This window comes from Lipophrys pholis (genome assembly GCF_963383615.2).
Source record: "Lipophrys pholis genome assembly, chromosome: 10".
NCBI lineage: Eukaryota > Metazoa > Chordata > Actinopteri > Blenniiformes > Blenniidae > Lipophrys > Lipophrys pholis.
This window is the reverse complement of record NC_137640.1, coordinates 27,081,782-27,105,973: the sequence shown is the minus strand read 5'-3', so window position 1 is coordinate 27,105,973 and position 24,192 is coordinate 27,081,782. Positions and strand designations below refer to the sequence as shown.

Genomic DNA, 24,192 nt, shown 5'->3' with positions numbered 1-24,192 from the left:
CACACACACACACACACACACACACACACACGTGCACATCTATCTCTGCCTCATCTCTGTAATGAGCTTTTCATGCACCTGTGACCTCTCCTGCTTCAGGACGTGAAATACGGCACTGTTGAAAACGTCAATCGCCGCCCAGCGCGTCGATGCCATTGATTCCAGAGACGGCGGCTCATCTCTCAGGCGCCGCGAGCTCACGCACAATATAGGGGAAAAGGATAATACACAATGACAGCGGTTTATGGTGAGGCTTTTAGCGCGGTTACCAGGAGTTTCGTGATGTGCAACGGCAACTTCCATCTACTGTCGCTGCTTCCTGGCTGGCGCTGAGTTTGTCATTGGTTCGCCCTGTTAGCAAAAGACAAAGGGGTGATACCACGCAGTTTATCTGACTAACGAACATTGACGGAACACACTGGGCGCCCGAGGCACGCTCCTCTCTCCACAGTTGGCTGCCCCTGTCAAAACTCAGAACCTGCTGCCAGATTGACCTTAAGGTCAACGGGTGCCACCGGCGCTGTGGCAACATCTCCACTCGGCGCAGCAACAAAGCAATCAAAGAGGATTGAAGCATACAAAGCACAACTGAGAGGGAAAAAAAAAAAAAAAAAAGAGTTAAACACCAACCGAGCCCTATAATTACAGCGCCAGAGTGTCATCTCTGCACCGCTCACTTGCTTGGTGGATATGAGCTGCAGAAACACAAAATCACACACTCTCTTCAGAGCCCCCCGAAGAGCAAAATATCCATTGCAAAGAATAGCTGCCTGCGGCCCTGACCTTCTATGAGGCACAACAGAGGCTGGCCGGCGCGCATACCAGTGTCACAACACTGACAGCAGCAGAAGCAGGAAACAACTGAAGCCAAAGTTCCAGATCTGTCAAAGCTGAGGAGGACAAAAATGACAAAAACATTTACATTTGGTTGGAGTTTTAAGGCCTCGGTAGAGCGTTGGCTTCCAGTGTGGATGTATGAGCAGGATTCAGCCCTGCACTCTGAAATGCGACACTCCGCGCACCGTATTGTGTGAAAGCATACTCCAGCTTAGGAAACGCTACAAAAGAAAATAAATTGCGTCAAACAAAATCAAGTACTATGAAAGCACCGCTACAGAACAAAGTAAGAAAAAAAGAAAGAAAAAGAAAAAGAAAACAATAAATGACTTCTTTGGGGATTCCCAATCGAAACATGTTTGGTCAGTGAAACCTACAACTTCAAATCTTGTTTATTTCCCATTTAAATGGTGAAAGATTTTAAAGAGCAAGCGTTTGTCAGATGAGCAGCACAGCCGAGATCATCACAAAACATATCTGCAGCTCATCTTAGAAATGCATGCTCCTCATAAATGTGGCACAATTTAGGGAAGAAATAAACAAGTTCTCCAATTACAGAAGATTATTTGGCAAGAAGCATGTGGAAAAAACAAAGATATAGTAAAAAAAACAGATTTCTTTCATTATTGAGCTACGTTTGGTCGTTGCCCTTCCAAAAAACCAATGAAAGGCCTGTTTATCCAAAGTTGTTGTTTATCTGCAAAGTAGTGCCACATTGGTAAAAGTAAAGCATTTGCAGGATGAGCAGTAGAAAAGATATGGCAGGCCACAAACCTTCACAGCTCTGCTGCCCATCTTACAAATACTTCTTTACAAATAAAACCAAATGTATTGACCAGAAGCATTGTTTCAGCATAGATAAGTAACAACCAACATTGTTAAGACTGAATTCACAGCATATCGCCTACTACTTAGAATATCAGGCTGCGCAGTGATAAATGAAGAGAAAGGTAACTATAGTTGGATGACGTGAAACCTCATTGATGGTCAGACTATTTCAGAACCAATAAAACCTCATTCCAGATCAGTGACAGTTGTAATAATGGAAATTACACAAAAACCCGTAGCCTTGGAACGCAGCCTCGCTCAACAATTGCCCAGTTCTATGGAAGTATCTAGATAAGGATAGCACTTTCACAGAAAAAAAAAAGAAAAAGAGAGACTTCTATTAATTCATTTAATGGACTTGAATGAAAACTATTTCTCTAAGAACCGAGCCCTTTGCAGGTGTAAGGTCACCCGTGAGCCACATTACAAGAGCCTGTGCTACAACAACATAGGCCTTTCTTACAGCAGCGAGTTAAACTCAAGGGGCCGACATAAGCCGAGTGTGTGAGCAAAATCATGGATAAGGAACAAAATAGAAAAGTGATGAGTGCAAAGAATAGTATTATAGTATTTTCTTGAATAGATTTGCTGTACCTGAATAGATTTGCCTTGAGAGATGTCAGAAAAGCCAAGTTAATAACAAGATAAACAATTTACAGGCCGAAAAAAGCCGAATTACCACAGCAACAGTGAACATTTAGTAATTTAGAACCAATCAGTGACTTCGAAGTGAAAACTCGGCTCACAACAACCACATTTTCAGATTCATCTCAACTTAGTCTCACTTTTTTTGCTATGGCGGGGGCTTGTACGAGTGTGTCATGCCAGATTCAACTAATGTCCGTCACTTCAGATGGCTTTCATGAATATTCCTAGTAAATACAATACAATCACCTGTTCACCTGAGCTGCAAATATGCATAGAAATAGCAGGAAGTACTCCATATAAGGAGCCTCTATCACAGAAATGGCATCAAAGAGAAGGGAGACGATGAGTTCATGGAAAGAATTCCTTTCTAAATAAAAGTTACTTGCTTCTGCCAAATCAGTAATGTACCTCGTTTACCTCAGAGTCCAGATCCATGATCATAAAACGGTATTGGTAAAGATGTGGGGTTTTGGTTTGTGGTTTTAGAAACGGGAATGAAAAAGTTTCAAATTTTAGCTCAACCAGGTCAACATTTACCAGGTGAGCTGTTCACACTGCAGCTGATCAGAGAAGGAAGACAGACACGTAGGCTGACCCAACTCCCCATGCTGATTAAAGAGGCTCACACACACTACCTGTGTGGGTACAGGTGCCTCAGAGGGACCAAAGACATTTTTTTTTCTTCTCAAGATAAGACAGAAGCTGGTTGACGTCTCAAAAGACGAACCAGGCCAATAACCTGTAATATTAACCCGTTGCAGTAATGTTTTAACGTGCGTCGTTAACACTACAGTGGAGGTTAATTAGCGGGTCGCACAAGAGTTGATGTGTGTGGGAGGGCATGCAATGTACCTCTTTGAGTAAATTCATCAGTGGAGATATTCTACAAGATTGACTGTTATTCTATCATACGTCGCTTTAACTAACTGCCCACACAATGAGATACAATGAAGAATGAAGGGATGGTATTTGTTACAAACAAATAAATATTTTTCTTTATAATTATGGATGGTTGATAATGGATATATTGTTTTGAAATAGGAACATTTAAGGAGCCTTTCTAGCCTATAAATCCATTTCCTCTTGTTAACCTTTAATTATTCTTGATCTTAGATGCTGACTTATGTGTAACTTGAATCAACCACGACCACCCAACATCATCTAATTGTAACCCGAACACAATCTAACCCAAATCTATTCTAGCTCCTCTTTATTGAATCCTAATCCTATATTCAAACTATCCAAATCATAACCCTCACCCCTGATTTAACCCAACCAACGCATGCCCTGAAACATATCCCATGTTGTAATAGAATACGGTTGCATTGAGTCTTCTTCGCTGATATAGTCCGATATGTTGAGGAAAGATATTTGGGATATTTTTCATAAAGGATATCATTGCTTTGTTGCTTTTGTACAGCCAATGACTTATTGTGGGGTTAGGGAATACACTTAAATATACTTAAATAATTCAAAATGTTAATCGAATCAAGAAGCTCACTCCGCCTATGGTGCATGTTAACCGTCAGCTCACAGGTCATCAGGCAATTTATCTGTTTCACTGGGACTTGAAGCAGATTTCCGGATGGTTCATTAACTATGTTACTTTGGCTTGGCGTGACAGGTTTTGTTGCATCTTTTTTACCCATCTTTGATGCTATCAAGTTTAAATGTGAATCTGAATACAGTCCTACACTGTAATCCATATTCCCACCAGGGAGGTTTGTTTTTGCCCTTGCCAGTGGAATGAAATTGCTTTCGAAAGCCTTGTTTCTTACATTTCAGCAAAACCCACCACATGATTACACCTGACATGAATATAGAAAGAGCAATTCCATGTTAGTCCATATATAATTTCAATTCTGCACACCTCACGGGCAGAAACACAGACGAAGGGCTCCTGAAGGGCTAGTGGCCTTCTCCTGAGACGCCTCTGGAGTTTGAGCCCCACGAGGGGGGCTGGAGAAAGGTCACCAACCTTATCACACTCTCAGGGAGCCGTGATCCCGCCAGGGTGGTCTATTTACATTCTAAATTTCCTGCAATCGTTGAGCAGACGCCGTGATCAGTGGGAGACTTGGGAGCAAACAGCGAGGGCCTATCATTCTGCCGTGTTGTGACAGCGAGTGCCAGCCGCGATGCTCTGCCTGTTGAGAGATGGGAGTGTCACGGCATGGCTTGACTGGCACAGTGTGAAGTGAGGCTTCCTCGGGGCACTCGTGTGGTTGGATCCGTCTCAGCAGCATTTCAAGCGCTCCACTTCAGCTTAACTGTCAAGCAGACTTCAATAATGCCCATCTGTTTTGTATGGACATGACAACTTATCACATAGACATCAGGCTACTTGACACTGAGTACAAACACAAACAGACTGATATCTGTTCTCATGGAGCTCTGACAGCCTCCTTCTTTTTGGTCTTTTATTCAATATAAGCCAAGCATGTGAATCGTACAATAGATGGGACTGTAAATAAAAGTGCATTTTCAGAGTCGGACATTTGAAATAAAACAAAATGTGATTTTATATTAAAGTAACTTAAAAGTGAATTTAAAAAAGACAAATGTCTAAACCATAGCTTTATACATTTAAAAACATGTAATCGATGAATGGAATTGTAATTTCTTCTGGATCTGCAAGAAAAATGCATATTAAATACACTGATGCGATACCAGAATCATGTATCGGGTCCGATGCTGCACGGGGTACTCGTAAAAACACCCCCAACACAACTTGGCGAGTATTACGTGACGTTATGCATCAACAACCTCACCCGGAGAGGACGAGTGATGTTTGCGCTTTGGCGACTCTTTATTATAAACGACAATGAGAAAAGTAAGACAGAGTGTAAACTATGTTCTGCCAATATCAAGAGGAGGATGAACAGTTTGTACAACACCGGCCACGTAATCACCAGAGACATTTGGACCAGCAGAGTTTAGCTCCATGTCGCTCATTAGTTTAACTGCTCAGTGGATCCAGTCGCACTGAGACGTGCTACATGCTAAAGAGTTTTAGGGCTCACTCAGCAGCCGTGCTACATGCTAGACATGATTAAAGTTTACTCTCATTAACGGTGAGCTGGAGCGTGAGGCGGCGCACAGCGAGCTCAGTCCCTCGGTCTACAGTCTACAGGACGCCAAAGACAGTGTGTAGATAGACGCTACGCACTATTGTGTATATTGCACCTTGTTCCAGTTGAGAAGTACTCAGTGAAAATAAATGCAAAGTGTGGCAGCATATGAAGGACGATAAACACCGATTAGATAATGACGACGACACGAGTGAGAAAGATTATGGCTAAATCTGTTTAGCTGTTGGTTGTTCAAGCCACAGTATGAAGGATGAGGTTGATATTTCACTTCATGTCTTTCCAAAGGACAGTAAAGGACAAGAACGTTGGATTTAATTGATGCCAAGGAAAAGTTTTTAAACGTAGGGAGTTCATCAACAGTTTACAAAGTTAGAGAGGAGTCATCGTCCTGTGTTCGGTTGGTTGACGAGTCTGACTGAACCTGATCCGGCTAAAGATCCAAACCAGTGAATCTGAAGGTCGAGCCAGAAACGCAGTGACCAAAAGTTCCAGAACTATTAGACTGGTTCTGTGTAAACGCTCAAATAAGGCTTTGTTTAAAAAATGTAAAAAAGGACATGCATTTTAGACCTCTGAAGGCTTCCTGGTCTATCTTAAAGACACTTGTAGCTTAACATTTTAGATCTGTGAGTTTTGAACTGGAGTGTTTGGTTATTTGCACATCATTTATCACTGCGAGACACAATCTAAACACAAACTCAACAAGTCATTGGATGAACCACAACGCAACAGAGGGACATGGTTATCGGTATGGATATCAAAGCTTTGGTGGGCATTTCAAACATGAGGATGCTGGGTGTTTTCTGTTTGGCAGATGGAAAAAGAGACACAGGTGACTTCATATTATGAAGCCAAGTCAATTTTTGCTGATCAGCAGTTATTGCAGCTCGGAGGAGACAATCCACCCTGCCTGCTACAGCTTAACGCACGAATCATACAGTGGATTCTAAGAAACTGGTTTTATTGCTTGGTCAAGGGAATCATGAAACTAATTTTAAAGTGAGGATTAGGATTTTTGAGGTGGAAGTTCCTGGCGCACGGTGGCACAGTGGTCAGCGCTCTCGCCACACAGCAAGAAGGCCCCAGTTCATCAGTGCCTGGGGCCTTTCAGTGTGGAGTTTGCATGTTCCCCCTTTGTGTGCGTGGGTTTACTCCGGTAAGCTGGTTTCCTCCTACAGGCCAAAAGCATACATGCGAATTACCCCGAGTTGTGACTGAGTGAGGTTGTCTGTCCCCGTGTGCTGGACTGAAGAGTGGTCCAGGATGAACCCCACCCTCGCTCATTGTCAGCTGGGGTCGGCTCCAACGCCCTGCGACCCAGAACAAGATCGAACTGTATAGAAGATCTTCATCTTGATTCAACGCGGCACCGCTGGAGAAGTTTACGGGGCTGGTAAGCGTGTGTCATTTAACCAACCTTGGCTTTGGATAATATTTTATTCATTGCGTTGCACATTATTGCGTCGCAGTGTTCGGATGAATCAGACAGGAAAAGCTTTTTAATTTCAGCTCACATCTGATCACAACAGACTGAATCAGATCAGAACACGACGCAGCTTTAATGGACGAAGCGCATTAAAGCTAATTGGGACAAAAATGTCACTGCTTAATCTGTGGGTAAAAAAAATGCCTAATTAATTGGTAATAAGGTTGGTAACTAGTAAAGCAAATCTGCACTGAGTACATAAAAAAACCTCATAACATGTTTTAAGATAATTGCCTGTTTCAGTTTCTACATTTTGTTGGTGTACATGTGATGTTTTGCAAATGTTAAATTGTTCTCACACTTGCTAAATATTACAAGTAAAAGGGGAAGAAAAACAACAACAGCCACATTTAAGTGCAAGAAAAGTCCAAAAGTAGCCTAATTTCCAGTGGTTAAGAATTGGCCAAACCTGTGAACAGATGCACACAAAAAAACGTGATGTGAAGCTGCTTGTGACAATTCCAATACGTTCTTCCACTCCGTCACGGCCAGAATAGAGTTTTAATGTTGAGAGCATGAGGACGTCCTCATGTCTAGTTTTCTCCTGGCGATGTCGCAGGTTCTCAGCAGGACGAACGCTGTGATTCATCTGATTACTAGAAATGTACCACGGGTCAGTGTGAGTGAGAGGATGCAGCAGTGGAAGCCTCTACAGCCTGCGCAAAAGTAGCTGTGCTTCTCTGGAACTTGATGAGCACACTGTTATGACACTCATCTGGGCCTCCTTGTTAACTTCCTCACAACAGATCTGATGTGCTTAGACAGGCCTGCGCTGTGTATTAGTCGGGCTGGTTGGGCTCAGATTGCACAGCAGCACACTCCAAGGGTTTAGCGTGATCACGTTCACTCGTGTTTTCGTCCCGATTGCCAAGGCGAACAAAGAGAGCTGTTTAGATACGAGAGCGAGGCTTTCGAACAAATAGCAGCTATCATGGCGGATTTATATTTGAAGAGTATTCAACCCGTTAGAAGTGAAGGCGCTTATTGTTTAGAGAAAGCTTTCATACAAGCTGTATGGACGTTGAAGGCCAGCTGGGGAGCCCGCTGGCTCAGAAATGTGTCTGTCCACTCAGAAATGCTTTAAATTCTCTAGTCATGATGTCAGGCCTGTAGCGGCACTGTAACACTGAAACTCAAATCAATCAATCGATCGATCGATAGACAGACAAACAAACAAACAAACAAATAAATAAATAGAGTTGTTGGCTCTCGCCACACTGAGCATGTGGTCCGACTGAAACAGACGAGCAGGTGCATTTCAATTCACTTTGTTTAACATACGATTACAGCACAATAAACACGTTTAATTCTTAAACAATCAGATTTTGGTAGAGTCAACAAAAACATTCTTGTTTGATTTAAACCAAAACTGTGTCACTCAGACATTATTGCTTGGAACTCCTATTTTTTTATTTTATTTTTTGGGGTGTTTTCTATTTTATGTAGGCTCTATGTGAGTGAATAGATTTTCTCATCCATACCCTCCATCCTGGCTAATACAGTCTTTTGAGATATCCTTGAAGGTTTCCCTTCAGTTTGAGTGCATAATCTCTGCAAAGCTGTGAAGGAATTTCTTCATATCTCTCATGAATATTTGCATGGTTTCTGCGATTATCTGAGGTCAAAGTTCAGTGTGTCTCTGACCTTTAAACCTTTAATCCACTGTGGATCCTCTCTCTGATCTCTAATTTGGCAAATGGTTAAACTAAAATACAAACGCTGGTGTAAAGACGTCTCTTCCCGCCATAAAAAAGCATAACATGTGTTAATAGGCATGTTGAATCGCTAACTTCTGATAAGATGTGGTTTACGATGAAGATGTCGAATGAATCCATTTGTCTCCACCTCCGAAGAAGAGGAGCCTTGTTGGTGCCTTGAGTCAGCCGTACCCATGCAGACACTCATATCCCACCGTAACAGGCATGGAGGAAGAAACCAACACCGGCTTCTACAGCATGTTTCACACTGACCCGGGACGTTTGTAACGTTTACGCATATATTGTCCAATTTGTCCAATGCCTAATGGGTCAAACTCCACTTCAAAAATCAGCTTAATGGGTCAGTTTCAATATGAAACTGCAGAAGTTAAAAATAGTCAATATTAGAGTCATTTGACTTTGAGGTACCTCGTCCAACCAAAGTATTTAGCAGCAGCTGACAGTCCACTAGCTGCACAATGGACTGAGGACATGAACAACATCTCAAGTGAAAACGATTCGTTTTTGTATTTTCAAATCAGAAAAGGTTCTCATTTACATGACAGCATTTTGAAAACATTGATGTAGTTTGCATGCCAAGCCCCGAGTGGGCGCTGTTGTTTGTTTTTGTAAGGAAACCACACACACAGGCATGCAGAGAAAAATACGCCATAAGCATTGACACTGGGGGGAAACAGACATTCGTATGGACAGACGATGAAGTTGGATTGCTATTACAGTGATCAACTGTGAAACCACCAAGTCCCAGGTGAAGATGGACTGAGAGTCATGACACTTTGGAGGAAAACGTTGTTGTTATTGTCCATCTTCAAACAACAAGAGCTTTCTATTTTCACTTGAAATCATTGTCGTGTAAACAGGGCCTCAGACAGACCATTATTTGTTCGCACCTTTAAACATTTTACGAATGAAACTGAACACATAAGAACATGTTTACTGTTGTTGGAGCTCTTTTCTTTTGGGCTCAAGAGGTAACCGTCTTTGCATTTCATCAAACTACTTATTATTAACATGACTTTGAACTGTACTAAAACCAACACTGGGAATAATTCTTTATAGGATTAAATCACACTGAAATTGACTTTTCAAAATTAAAGAATTTTATAAATGAAAACGATAACCAGATAGAAAAATCTGATTCATGGAGATCAACTCGGGGGAAAGGGGTGATCATTTGGAAAAAAATAATTATAATTGATTGACACCCTGAACAAGTAGTTTTCCAGATCTTCTCTACATTCTTGAAAGTGCCTTTGTTTGGTTTTTCTGCGCAAATAACTTTGAGAACATCCGACTGTCTGTGATCGCTGGTCTCAATATGTTGTTTATAGGATCATAATACAATTAAAAGAGTATAATGTTGGACTCCAGCAATCTGTGCAGTCACAATAATCCAAGTTTGACCAAACAATGTGATCAAAATGGAGTCTTATGACTGCATATTCAACCTGAGTAAAGACCACTAAGAATGCTTTGTACATGTTATAAATGTATGATAGAGTAAAAAAAATAATTCTGGGGTTTCTAAAAAGTAATACTGGTGTGTCACAAGGAAAAAAGAGAAAGCCTCTGATGCACCAGCAATCCAAACATTATTAAAAGGTCGGGCTTAATTTGTGCTGTCGCAGGATAAAGCAAACAAACTGCATCATAAAGTTAGTTAACTGTGTCAAATAACAAATGGCATCTAAGATGGAAGTGGAGAGAGAACAAATGGGGATTATATAATGATCACAATTCATTACCCACTGTTATGCCACAGAGAATCCCAACTAAAGCAAACAAAATTGTTTTGATGTCTGTGAAGCATCAGTGCCGGCTGAGTGTTTGCAGGAACGCTGCTTGGCTTTTTATGAATGAGCAGCAACGTCCATTTCAATTTCGTCTGGAAGCCGAGCGCACACACGGTCCCCTCGCGCCGTTACCAAATTTAACGCCAGGGGAGGGAGGGAGGGCTGCTCTCCAGACAAGCTGGAGAAAAAAGGGAGAGCGCGGGGTGGCCCTATTGATTTTTAGAGAGCTGGCTCTGTGATTGCCTGCGCGTGGAGAGCTGTAAATCAGAGCGCTCGTTGCTCTTTTTGCTTATACAAGCAGAAGATTGGTGCACGGCTGCCGTGCCAATGCTGGGAGTACGAAACCTGGCCCGTTACGCACAACAAACCTGTGTTATGTTGGGAAATAATGCATTGAAAGAGCCGGGGCTGGACTGACAGGAGCAGCTGGGCAGGGGAAAAGGTCAACCTGAGTTAATCAGCTAGAATCAGCATCAGCTGAGTGCAGAGGAACTGTGCGTGTGTGTGCGTGCGTGAGTATGTATGTGTGTGTGTGTGTGTGTGTGTGTGTGTGTGTGTGTGTGTGTGTGTGTGTGTGTGTGTGTGTGTGTGTGTGTGTGTGTGTGTGTGTGTGTGTGTGTGTGTGTGTGTGTGTGTGTAACACTGGAAAACAAACAAATCTTTCTCCTCATGCAAAAAGCTTTGAGAGAATCAGCTAAAGGGCACGATGATAGCACACAGAGATGTTGGAGAAGCAGGGTTAAGACAACAAAATGTTTGATACTCAGCATTTCATGATTAATACATGTCCGAGCATGTATTTGCACTCTGCTGAGACACAGGTGGCGTGGCCCCTCACCCATAACCTCAAAAGCATGCAGCAGGTTTGAGATAAAAATAAACCTGCAGCCACTTTGACCGTGACAGGTAAAACCATACATTAGTCAGTACGACATAGGGAAACTGGTCTCCGACCACGCTGTACAGGCACACATCAATTTTTCAATTCATGTTGACAAAAAGCTTTCAGACTCCCGCTCTAACAAACACTGGAAATATTTTTTATCCCCACAACAAAGGTATGCACTTATGCTATATTTTATTTAGGAAAAAGCTGGTAGGTCAACACCTGAAGACATGTTCATTTATATATCACATGCGCCGTTGGTATGAACACAAACATGGGGGCATTGAAGAGAAAAACTGAAAAATAACTGAAACTAAAAAGAAAAAAGAAAGAGATGTTTCTGCACTTTGACTTCCCCAACTTGTATAGTGGTAATCATTAGGCTCTAATTAGGCGCTAATAAACGTCCTACCGCTCAGGTAAGGGAAACTCGCTATTGCGAGCTCCGCTTTTAAAAGAAACTGAATTTTAATATGACCCAGCTTCATCTGGTGTCAGCCAAATCAAATAGCTGTTTGTTCTTAATAATCTCATAAAATCGCTCAACACAGTGGGTCATTATGCAGAACCTACACATGTTATCAACAGATTCTGTGAGGCGTGGGAACTGGACATCCTCAATGAGGTTTAAATACTAAAGTGACATTAGGAGAAAAATGTGAAAAGATATACTATACAGTGTTTCCTCTAGGATTTGTTTCAGCAGCGGGGGCAGGCTCTCGCAAGCCGGCTATATATGTATGTATATATATATAGAGAGAGAGAGAGAGAGAGAGAGAGAGAGAGAGAGAGAGAGAGAGAGAGAGAGAGAGAGAGAGAGAGAGAGAGAGAGAGAGAGAGAGAGAGAGAGAGAGAGAGAGAGAGAGAGAGAGAGATACAGATATACATACAGATATATATACAGATATATAGATATAGATATATATATAGCGATATATATAGAGAGAGAGATATATAGATATATATAGATATATATAGATATATAGATAGAAATAGAGATATAGATAGATAGATAGATAGATAGATAGATAGATAGATAGATAGATAGATAGATAGATAGATAGATAGATAGATAGATATCAAGGAAATCTCGAAAAAAATTAATAAATGGGGCAAAAAATAAAATTGGTTTAGCCCCTCCACAAACACACAAAACTTTTGAAAAAACAGACCTTAAATGGTGCATAATGGATTGTGGACTACAAAATACCACAGTGTGACGATATTGAACAAACCAAACAGCAAATAATATATTATGGAAGAAACATGCTTATTATTACTATTTCAGTGAACGTGATGAAATTGTCTATAATTTTGCAAGATCACACAATTCCTACTGGAAATGACTACAATCTCAACATAGTCCATTTTAACGAAACATTCTGCTGCAAAATACAGTGAAATGTAAAAAAAAAAAAAAAAAAACTCAGATAAATGCTATGTAACCACTTTGCTTGGTGGTTTGTGCTTGATTGAAGCTTTTTGCGGCCCATTTGGGCCCACGGGCCTTTTGTTTGATTCCCGGTGTAAACTGAAAGTGAAACTTAGAGGAGTCACAGCAGCACCCCCTGCTGGAGGCTGTCCGCTCATTAAGGTGTGTTGACAGTTCAAACCTCTCCACGCACAACGACATGTCCACTCTGACCGGCTTCTCTCGTCCAGGTTCGACTGTACACATATTTGAGCAAACCGTGCGCTATTTCTTTGACCGCTAGCTAAACTGGCTTTAGCAGCCAAAATACTGCCTGTGCTCCCTGACCCCCTATCGGAGGACGAGCTCACAAGAACCACACCCAGTGGAGGACTCTGCTGTGAAGGTGGAGACCTGCAGCGGTGGTGTATTTGCGTCAATTAAAGAAAAAAGAAAAGAAAGAAAGAAATTTGAAGGAGTGGCGGCGAGGATTCAAGAATGGCGGCCCGCCACTACTAAATGAATGTAGAGGAAACCCAGTTCTAAGTAAATATTTTGCTTTGCTTTTCACACCCAAACTACTTGGTTAGTTTTGGGAATGCGTGTTACTTTGGGCCTGTAATAACATTAAAGACATATGTTTTGTTATCGTTGTCATAATATGTGTTTCTCTGTTTAAAAGCGATTCACTCTTCTTGGCATTAGTGCCACGCTGCACTCCAATCTGACCTCTGAAACGGTTAATCTGCTTTCTCCCCTTATTGCTACCATTATAATCACCACAAGCCAGTTGGTGTAATGAGGTCCTTCTGCCATATACTACAGGCTTGATAAAAACCCAAAGAACTCATCACATCCATTTGTAATATTGAAACCCATGCGCCGTATGTATTAAAGGAGATTAATATTGCAGTGAGAACCGAATGGCAAATGTAGACCACCAAAACAATTACTGTATATTGTTGACCTATTATTGTCATATGAAACAGAAATAGACAGTATTCCACTACCAATAGTTCTCAATAAAGCCAATATCTCTTAATGAAGATGACATGTTAGTGATATTGTTCATCCCTCAATGCCAACAGTCCCAAAATTAGATTCGGTGTATATGTAGGAAGGAAATGTAATAACAAGCTCACAGACTCAGCAGATACACACAATGGACCACAGTCTCTTACTGTTGCAAAAGAGCCAAATCACAATGCTACCAACATGGACAAAAGTGCAAACGCCAAAGCTTTAGTGGACATATGGAGGAGGGTGGAGGTGCAGGGTGATATTAGAGTGGCAGATGGAAAAACATTCAGGAACAGGTCACTTTCTAATATGAAGTATCCTACTAAGTTTGGCTGATTTGGCTGTTCCTGAAAACACAGTTGCCTTTAGTGCTTCAAATAGTTAACCCTGCAAGATACTGATCATACCGCAGGTTTCACCACTAATCCAACTGTCTGGGAGGAGGTGCATTTCCAAAAACAAACCGGCAGGAGAAAATTAAAGCAAAGGCAGAAACAAAATGCAAAATAAAAGTGCTGTGGAATTGAACTACCAAACAATTCTTAGAACAAGTGCTTCACATAAATCCCACATTTGCACTGGCTGGAAAGATTAGATTAAACTATTTAAATAAAATGTGTATTTATATGGACTGGCGACTGGTCCAGAGTGTAGTCCGCAACGCCCAGAGCAAGCTGTGACTGGATGGATGGATGGATGGATGGATGGATGGATGGATGGATGGATGGATGGATGGATGGATGGATGGATGGATGGATGGATGGATGGATGGATGGATGGTGAGATTCAGATGAAGAATGTCAGTGTCTCTTCATTTCACCAAACAGAAAATACAATGATTCCAGATTGTGTTAATTATTCGAAGGCATCATCAGTGGTTTGCACTCCTGCTTTACAGTTTGAAGGCCTGGGTTTGTGCACTTTGTGTATTCTCCGCGGTCAGGATGTACAGTGAGCGCCATACATTGATCCTGACAAGGGTGAAGTGGGTATAGAAAATGGATGTCTTGGTGGTGGATGAACCTGGCCGTTTTAATTAAATCATCCTCTTTCTGCAGCCCGAACCATCCAGCCAGCTCCACAGCAGATTCTAATATTTCCATAAAAGCAGAAGCAAATCTAAGATAATGCTTTTGAACTTGGCAGCCAACCCTGGTACCTCAGCCTTTGTCGGTCTGTTTAACTGTGAAGGTTCGTAAAAGTCAGCGTCTCGTTGGAAGTGCACACAAGCCCGCTGGATATGTGCGGTCAGTGATCTCAGAGTGCAACCGGGGATGAGTAGGCCGCACTCACATGAACATGATAGCAGAGAGGCGATGCAGCCCAGAAGAACTCAGGTTCACATGCATCCAAAGCCTCCAACACCGAGGTTTTCACGCTGACCCTCAAAGGCCGACTGTTTTGTCCCTGCTTCTGGTGGACGTGCAATGATTGGGACTACATGGGACCATTTCACACGCCATGAGGGATGGTTGTGTTTGCAGCATTCTGACGGACTCTGTAGTGACTTTGATTGGTTGACTAATCAATTCTGCATTAGTTGAAGACATGTCTCACTCTCAGGCAGTCAGTAACGTACTATGGAAAAGAGAAGTTTCACTGCAGTCTCCACTCAACCACAGTGCATGTTAGGAAGGTTTACTATGGGTCATGAGAAGACCTGAGTGTTGCTTCCAGAGTCCTTTCTTAATAGAAAACCTACACCTGTCGCTTCTCCATCCATGCATGAGTGACTTCATCCATATCTTTGTGGATTTCCACCACAATCTGTGCACACAGTTCGGGTTGAACATCGCTTCCCACAAAAACCCTTGGCCACCATGACACACAATATATTTGACTGTGTTTCATCCCTAAATCAGGATGGTCACGTCCTCTCACCTTATAGCTGCAATGTTTCCGTAGTGTGTTACAGTCATTTCAACTTTATATGCTGTACACACCATTCTGCCCGCTCCATTACCAGGAGCACCACAATCAAAGCCCGTCACCAGTTACAACCAGCAGAGCTTTGTCTGTCTCTGTCAGGCGGCACACTTCCCCACAACATATTTGGGAAGTGTGCCGCTATTGACAGACCCAACTTCTCTCCCTCAGCCGACACATTTAATGTTTGCTTAAACTCACTGAGAGTTTGTCCTGCACGTGCAGTAAATGTCACTGCTTGTACAAACGCACATGTTTTACCAGTGGCTCTTATCGCGATTTCAATGAGCCACACTGTCAATAATTTACTTCCTTAACTCTCTTTTTAGTATGCTGTTCATCTTTTATTGACTAAATAAGAGAGAAAACATGCAGAGATGGCAACAACTGAGTAAATAATCCACACACCAAGCCCTCCCACACCTTTAGCTCTTATTTTTTACTTCAGAATAGCCTCATCTTTGTCTGTTACGCAGCCCTCAGAGAGAACTGAACCCCCTTTCAGGTATTACATTTTTGCTCGATTATCTCACTAGAGATATGATCTGCTTGGTGTTATAAGCCCCGCTGAGCCTTCCCTACTCCAAACACAATTGGTTAGGGTTTTTTTATACGCTTGTCCTACATTTATTGTGTGTCAAACAATTTAGTGAACTGCCCAAGGCTTTGACTTTTTGAAGTTGCTCTTAATATCATTTAATATCAACTAATGATATAGGTCAAGACTCATTTTGTCGTTATTGCATTCCTTTTCTTTTTTTCCCCCCCCGAAGATGCAACATTTGAGGCTGTTTTCAGCACAGAGGCCTATTTTCAATCACTTGTTTAAATTGCTGATGGCCGTGAAAACTGAACTTCCCCATGTGGGATGAATAAACCGTTATTTTATCATAAATTGTTTTTAACACGTCTGTCTGTCAGCAGGCTTCTTCCATCAGGCAATGGTTAAAGCAAAGTATGTCATTTTCTGATGATGTTATTGGATGTCAATAGTTGTACAGGTAAAGCTCAGATCCTTTGTTAAAATGAACTTCATTATGCGTCTCTGTAAACACTCTATGTGAACACTATTCACATAGAGTGTTACATTGCACGCGGGATTAAAAGCACGTTTTGAGTCATTTCGACTGCATGGATGCTGGACAGTAGCAGGAGCATCAAATCATAGTCTGGTCCTCATCTGTGTGGTTACACAAGCAGAGAGGCAAAAAATCCAGTTCTGTCTGTTTGTTTTTTAAAACCATTCAAAAATCACATTTACTGCTTGTGTTTTGTAGCATCCTGTGGTTAAGCAGTATTATTATTTTAACTTGGCTATGATATGATACGGAGTAAAGCAGCAGAAGGGCTTCATACAGCAGGATTATGTCCACCTGCAACAACAATGAGATCTCAGCCAGGTAATGGATGAAGATTTATTTAATGACATCAAGCACACATTTAGTTTGTTTATTACCTGGATTTGTTTTCCAATGTTTGAGAAATGATAAATATCAGAACTGTGAGCAATTTGCATGTTTTTTTATCTGTACGATTAAAAGTCCAAAGCATTATGGTCTTTTACTTTGAATTAACTGTGGTTTGACAACATTTTCAAAATGTAGCAGTTTGTGACAGACATATTGCAAAAATCATCATATCATATGTTAATTAGGAGGTAAAATACGCTCAGTTAACACTCAAATATTATCAAACCTTTGATCAAACCCGACATCAGCTTATTGTTTTAAGTCCACTCTCCCCGGTTGTAATGCAGTCCATTCTATCAGATAAGAATTTGTATAGTTAACAGAAAAGGATGTTCAGCTCACTTGTGTATTACCCAGACTGATGCTGAAACACAGGCGTTAAAAACAGCAGTGACCACAGGGTACAGACCACAGCTCATGAAAAATAAACTACACTTAATGTGTGAAATTGGGGGACTGCCAAGTTCTATCAATAAAGTAACCCGACACAATGGCTGACACAACAGAACCTACAATATTTAATCTCCCAACAGAAAAAGCAGCAGAAAATCAAATTCCCCAGAGATGTAGACATGCGTCTTCCCACCGTCTAATGTCGGCAGCGTGCGTTGTGTTTGTTTGGAGGTGTGTGTGAAGTTGCGTTGCTCACAAACCTGTGTGCTCCGTGGCTTGTAGGGCGAGCTGCTCTCCAGGTCTGCCAGGATGCTCGTGAGGGAGTCGATCTCAGCGTCCAGACTGGAGCGCCTCTCCTCCAGGGTCTTCTCCGGTCCTTTCATCTGCACACAAACATCCAATACAATCAACTCAGAGAGTATAACCACCACCATCTGTTCATAGTCAATATCCCACATTGAACAAATTTTTTTTTATTGTAAAAATCTCTTCTTATCCACCCACTTGAGGACGGCTGAAGTCTGAAGTGATATCGCAGGTCTCTGCACTCTGGAGGAGGCAATTCTACCTGTAATTGGTTACACTTACCCTTTTTATCAATCTTTCTTAGTCTACTATCACGGCTCAGGAGTGTCACAGCCAAAGCATGATGCTGCCACCACCATGCTTCCGAGTAGGGATAGCGTAGGCAGTCTATCAGTTGTATCTCAATCATAAATAAATGTTGATTTCTCTGTTGATTTTAAAGCCCTTCATTGTCCATTTAGTAAGCACAAAGCAGTGGCTTCCTTTCATCCAGAGCAATGTCAGGCAGAGTCTGGATCAGCAGACACCCCCTAGAGATTGCAAACTGAATGACACCTGCAGCCATCTTAGAACTTGTCTTTTCTTTTAATTACCTAACAAGCTTCATATTACAATTGTGGGATGATCCTGGAGAGCCCAGAGAAAAGAAGATAATAGAGGTCATCTAAAATGCTGCGCTCTCATGGTTTGACGAAGCTGCCGAACAGGACAAGAAATAAAATAAATAAATAAATGAATTAATTTTTTTTTCTCTTTATGTATGTATATATAGCCTTTATTAAATACATAGAAATTTAAATAACTACCAGGTTGATCAATAGTGTAAATAATAATTGTGGTCCTTGTTAGTCAAGTGAATAGATGGATGGATGGATGGATGGATGGATGGATGGATGGATGGATGGATGGATGGATGGATGGATGGATGGATGGATGGATGGATGGATGGATGGATGGATGGATGGATGGTGTGGGATGTAGAGTGACTCTGACTCCTTTTAGCCACTGAAGCCACTGTGCTGCTCTGAACACTTAGAACTTAGAAATACTTTAATACCCGTGTCCTGATCTCTGCATGGCCACTATTTTCCTTTTTAAATAAGCCATTTTAATAACAGTTACAGCTCAGGTTGGAAAGGTGACTTTACTTTGGCAAGCTTTTCTCAAATGTTCAGAATAGCTCTTCATCGATGACGAATAATTCTGACTTTGTGCTGCTTGGAGACATTCTGTCGCGCCATTCTCTTCCCCCACTGCGCCTGCCGCGCTGCTTTATCTTAAACTTTGGATTACAGTTTCTAAGTTCATGTTTCACCTTGACCTCAGACAATCCTTTAGAAAGCCACACATCAATAGCGAGATAGAACCGCGGCAAGAAGTAAGAAGCGACGCATTGTCTGAAAGACAACTTTCACAACGCGCTGCACTATTCACCTCCTGCATTTCACTACTCTTGGATTTACAGTATCTCATTCTTCATGCATTATTCATCACTACCTCATCCCAGCCGTATTTCAAACAAAAAGGTCAATTCTTTAAAATTAAAGTCAGATGTCTCTTTATTCCATATTTTAGGCACGCTCTATAAAACATGATAAGGACTCCTGCGATTTTTATTTAACTGGTTTATTATCAGAGGGGGCTTGAAAGCATCAGTAGCAGCATCACTTGGGCACCTCTCATTGATTTATTCTTTTTTTTTTTTCCTTCCCTCTGTTGTTTCACCTCACACGGAAAACACAAGCTCAACATGGGAAAAGACACAAAATATTGAAGCTTAAATCAAATAAAACTGTTGCACATAAATTTGGAAAGTAGCTGAAACTGATTTGACCGTCACTGGCACTTTGTTTTCTAACCCACCCCAAAAAAAAATCCCGGGAATTTTCTCCCTGGAATGACAGATATATTTTTAGTCTTCTGAACTATGCTGCAACTGCAAGAAGACTTCTTGCAATTGCCTGCGGGGGCTTTTTGAGTTGGCTGGATCAGTGACTGCTTCTTATTCTAATGTTATGTGTTTGGATTACCTGTCACAATCTATTACAGGCAGGGCCTTGCCTCCATTTGGAGCAGAGCTGCTGCTGCTTAAAAACATCTAAGACAATCACAAGCGGGGGGTAAACAAAGCAAAACACTAATGGCTTGTCTCAAATCAACAAAAGAAAAGGGGGGAAAAGAAGAGGGAAAACTTGTTTGGCGGTGATAACGAGGAGGATGAAAGGGAGCATCGTGCGGCTTCGTGTTGCGGAGGAATTTGCCACGGAGGGCATTGCCAACACGGTCAACAACCGCGATGAGAAACTCATCTTTTTCCCTCTCACTGAAGGTTTCAGCTTTTTAGCATGCGCTGTAATCCAGACATCTCTCTCCGACGCTGGGCAATCGAGACACGAGCACAGTTCCGCCTTCTTCGCAGCAGAAACACCATTTACTCGTTGGTTTATTCATTCAGTTATGCACGATTTCTCTGCTGAGGCCAAGAGAAGCAGATATAAAGACATTTTGATTGATATCCATCAACCCCCTTTTTATGAACGGCGCCTGCAATTAAAGAGCTCCGCTCTGGCTACAGGACACATAATTAAGATACCAGTGGTGTATTAAGGAATTAAGTTGGAGGCCAGAACTCTAAAGCTAGAATAAAAGGAAAAGAAAAAGTTTGAGACAAACACAGGAAAGCACTTTAAAAACTAATTGGGCACTTAATTCTTGAGAGGTTTCCGTCCTAAAATAATCTCCAGACTTCAGCTGTCCATACTGTTCACAAGAAAATTAAAAAGTGCCAAATCAACATGGGGAGAATGAGATTTCATTTTAATTCATAATTTGATATAACGTAGTAATGCAACACAAAATCACATATGTGGCACAATCTGCAATATTGATCGCAGAGGTTGTCATTTATGTGATAGTGGGGAATCCCCACAGTCTGGTCTGTGTGCCCCCCGACACAGCAGAAAAATATTATGGGGGGGGTTAAATTGTAGTGTCTCCCAAATGTGACCAAATAAAAGTTGCTTCATCGGCACAGACATGAAATTAAAGTATTCTAAATGAAGCAGTCCTGCTAAACATTGCAAGCTCTAAACTCACACTTTGAGGCGACACAGGCTCACAAAAATACTTTTAGTTAAATGAAAGCATATTGTTGTCAGGGGTTGTTGAATCCAGGGGCGATGAAAAGGCGTCTATGTACATAAATTTTAAAAAAAAATGAGACGGATGTCTGTAGAAGCCTGCAACCGCCGCACCCGTTATGGTTTTGCAGTATAACTGAAACATTAATTTAAACTAATATGATTACTTTTGTGTTACACACAGTTCTAAAAATGTGAGGTTTGTGTAAATGATTGCTTTTACGCTTCACTTAATCCTTTGTTGTTTATATATTTTTTCAGTTTGCTATTGTTCAAACGACGGGCTTATATTTTGTGACACTCATATAAAACTCTAGCAGTTGGATTTAAAGAAACACATGCACATTTTAAGGTCTTTATTTATACTCTGGGACTCTTCTGGCATAAGTTTGCATGAATTACAGCTCAAAAATTCTTCACTTCCTCTATTTAAACCAGCCTTCAGTTCAGACTCAAGGTACAGCTGTGCTTTGCCCAGTGGCCACATGTGGTACTGCAACACTACTTAAAAAACGTCCCTTAATAATTGTTTTGCCATTCGTCTAACTCATTTGTGGTGCAAATCTGGCTCACCACGTCATTCCTTGTGCACTGCAGAAGCTAAAAATACATGTGATTGTCTGAAAATGCTGCATTTCAGAATGAAGTAACTGCACGACATATCACACGATGCATGTTGGTGCCACTGGACTAGTGTGTTTCCATATCGGCGTTTACCTGAAGTAGTTTCCCAATAAGTTATTGAGTTGAAAAGGAGCAACGACAGTGTTCAAGGTAAGACCCGACTTCTAGCAGGAGTAACATTTTTACTTTGATCATAACACCAAATCCTGAAATCATGGCATTTTGTAAAATGATGGAAATTTACTGAGAAAAATCTGAATGTTTCATTAAAGTTTCTGTTCTGTCCTCGAGCATGGAGGAGCATTGTTTATGATCACAGTGGAGATGGTATGGATATTTGTAGGTATTCAAAAATCATTTCATATCCCGTTGGTGAGGAGGTGAAAATACGACTGAATTCACCAGAAATTGAACAGTTATTTTTTAAGTCTGTTATTTAAAAGTTCTAGTACAGCTACAGGTGGTGACTGATGCGTTTGGCGCCACGCTATGATGACCTACGTTGGGCAGGAACAGGAAAACCCACTGTGAGAAAAAGGTCCACATGTTGCTTGGAAACTGAAGTTGACATTTTACTGGAGCGACAAGAAGAGAGAGTGAAAATCTGGCACAAAATTCATTGAGTCTTTGGTAAATATTCAAATTGTGTTTGTTTCGGGGGGATTTTCCTTCATTAATTTTCTCAATTATTGACTTATTGCTTTCAAACACACTTGACACAAATGTAGACGTGTGGAATTTGTCACTCAATTACCTTATACTGAAAAACATAGCAGGATGCGCTAATAGCTGCTCTTTACAGGAGCAGATTGAGAAATAATTACCCAACAAGGACATAGTTCCTGTCTAATGACAGACTTGTTAGCCCATCCTTTTGTTTTTCAAAACTGCTGATATGGTGACAATGTCACATTTTCAGGTTGTCGACTTATATGTAAATTTTAGAAAAATGTTAAATGTCCAGACGAACCGGACATGCTCTGAGGCCCCGCGGTTCATCGGGTCCACTGTTACCGGTTTGGCAACCTGTTACTGTTGTTTTGTTTACAGGTCTGACGTTCATTTGCAAAAGTTATATTTACCCAGAGAAAAAAAAGCGCAGTGAAACTTACACCAAAGGGTCCTTGAGATCCACCTGACAGCTTTGAGCTGAAAGGTTAGGTATGAAATACCACAACTATCACCACTGAGGCGAAAGGGTTGAAACAGACCTGACAGTCAATGATAAATCATCGTATTGCCCCACGACAGGACAAAACAAACTAAAGTCTGTACACGCACACCTCCCACACTTAAATATTTGTACTATGGGAAGGTTTCTCAAAGAGACAAACACACCAGCCACTAATCTTCTGTCAAGCACTGATGACTGCACTTCTTTTGAGGAGATTTTACTCTGATCAGCCATAACATTACAACAATGACAGGCTGTGAGAATAAAACAGATTATTTCTTTATCGTGTCACCTGTTATTGGGTGGAATATATCAGGCAGCAATTAGCATTTTAGCCTCAAAGCTGTTGTGATGAAAGCAGAAAAAAACAAACAGTCCAGTACAACAGCTAAAAGGGTGAAATTGTGATGCCTTGACAAGTGATTCAGAAACTGCCGCTCTTGTGGGGTGTCCCTGGTCCGCATCAATCCCAATTGGTCTGAGATTAGAAGAAAAGATGAACATGGTCCAAGAAGGCTGACCTGTGTGGTCCAATCCAACGTATGAGCTCAAACTGCTGCTTAACCAACGACCAGTCAGGATGGTCGGGTGGTCGACACCAGGCCACCAAAAGCTATAAAACTGGAGCGGCTTGAGGCAAAACTGCGACCCACACAGAATTAAACAGGTCGTCATTTAAGTTACGCTGTATTCTACAAGCATGCCGAGAACGTCTGATGTTATATGAGGGGAAATGTCAGCAAATCAGTGTAGAGTGCAATCAAACGGGGAGACCGGCCTTTTTAATTCCAAAGTTAACCTGAAAAAATGAAGAAGAGATATCTTTGGACTTTACAGTCCACTTCCAAAACCATTAAGATGAGATGAATCCCTGCTGGGAACCACAGAGAGCGACAACCGGAGGACTGCTCCGCCAGCTCCCTTGTTTAATTTCTGCACTGATTTCTTTACTTCCTCGTTTGGATTGATTTGCATGACTTTTTATTTCACTTGTACTAATTGTTTCATAATATTGTTTGACAAAGATAATCGTTAGTTCTTGACTTGTGCCGTCTTTCTCCCTTGGAGATGACAGATAACTTGATTGTGATTCTGTGAGAGCTTGGTGCACACAGAGGAATGATCCCACTCACAAAACTTTCTAACTTTAGTAAAAAAAAGAACACAAGTATCAAATCAGCATTGGCCAGTACCCAGAGTTGAGATAACAGAACTCGTGTAATGAGAGTCGACAGCGAAGAAAGGAACCAAAAAACAAAAACACAGCTGTAATCTGACTTCATAAAATAGAAAAGGGCCTGTGTGGGAGTCTGAGGATCTAATGATTTGAAATGTTTCCATAGATTTGCTAATAAGAGAAGTACATTTTACTGAAGCTTTACTGCATTCCTCTCTGCTGCTGTGCCTCCTTCTCACTTGTTGAGGGAGAAAGGCTGACCGT

The 24,192-nt window shown here is 41.4% G+C and overlaps 1 protein-coding gene across 2 annotated transcripts in view; it reads right to left on the bottom strand.

The window, feature by feature from the left end:
* Positions 1 to 24,192, bottom strand: part of lpp (LIM domain containing preferred translocation partner in lipoma) — a 192,877-nt gene that overhangs the window by 78,299 nt on the left and 90,386 nt on the right. For both annotated transcript variants that reach the window (XM_080472965.1, XM_080472966.1), the window contains exon 6: positions 17,768 to 17,890. In XM_080472965.1, coding sequence (XP_080329091.1) covers positions 17,768 to 17,890 — 123 coding nt within the window. The remainder of the gene's footprint in view (positions 1 to 17,767; positions 17,891 to 24,192) is intronic.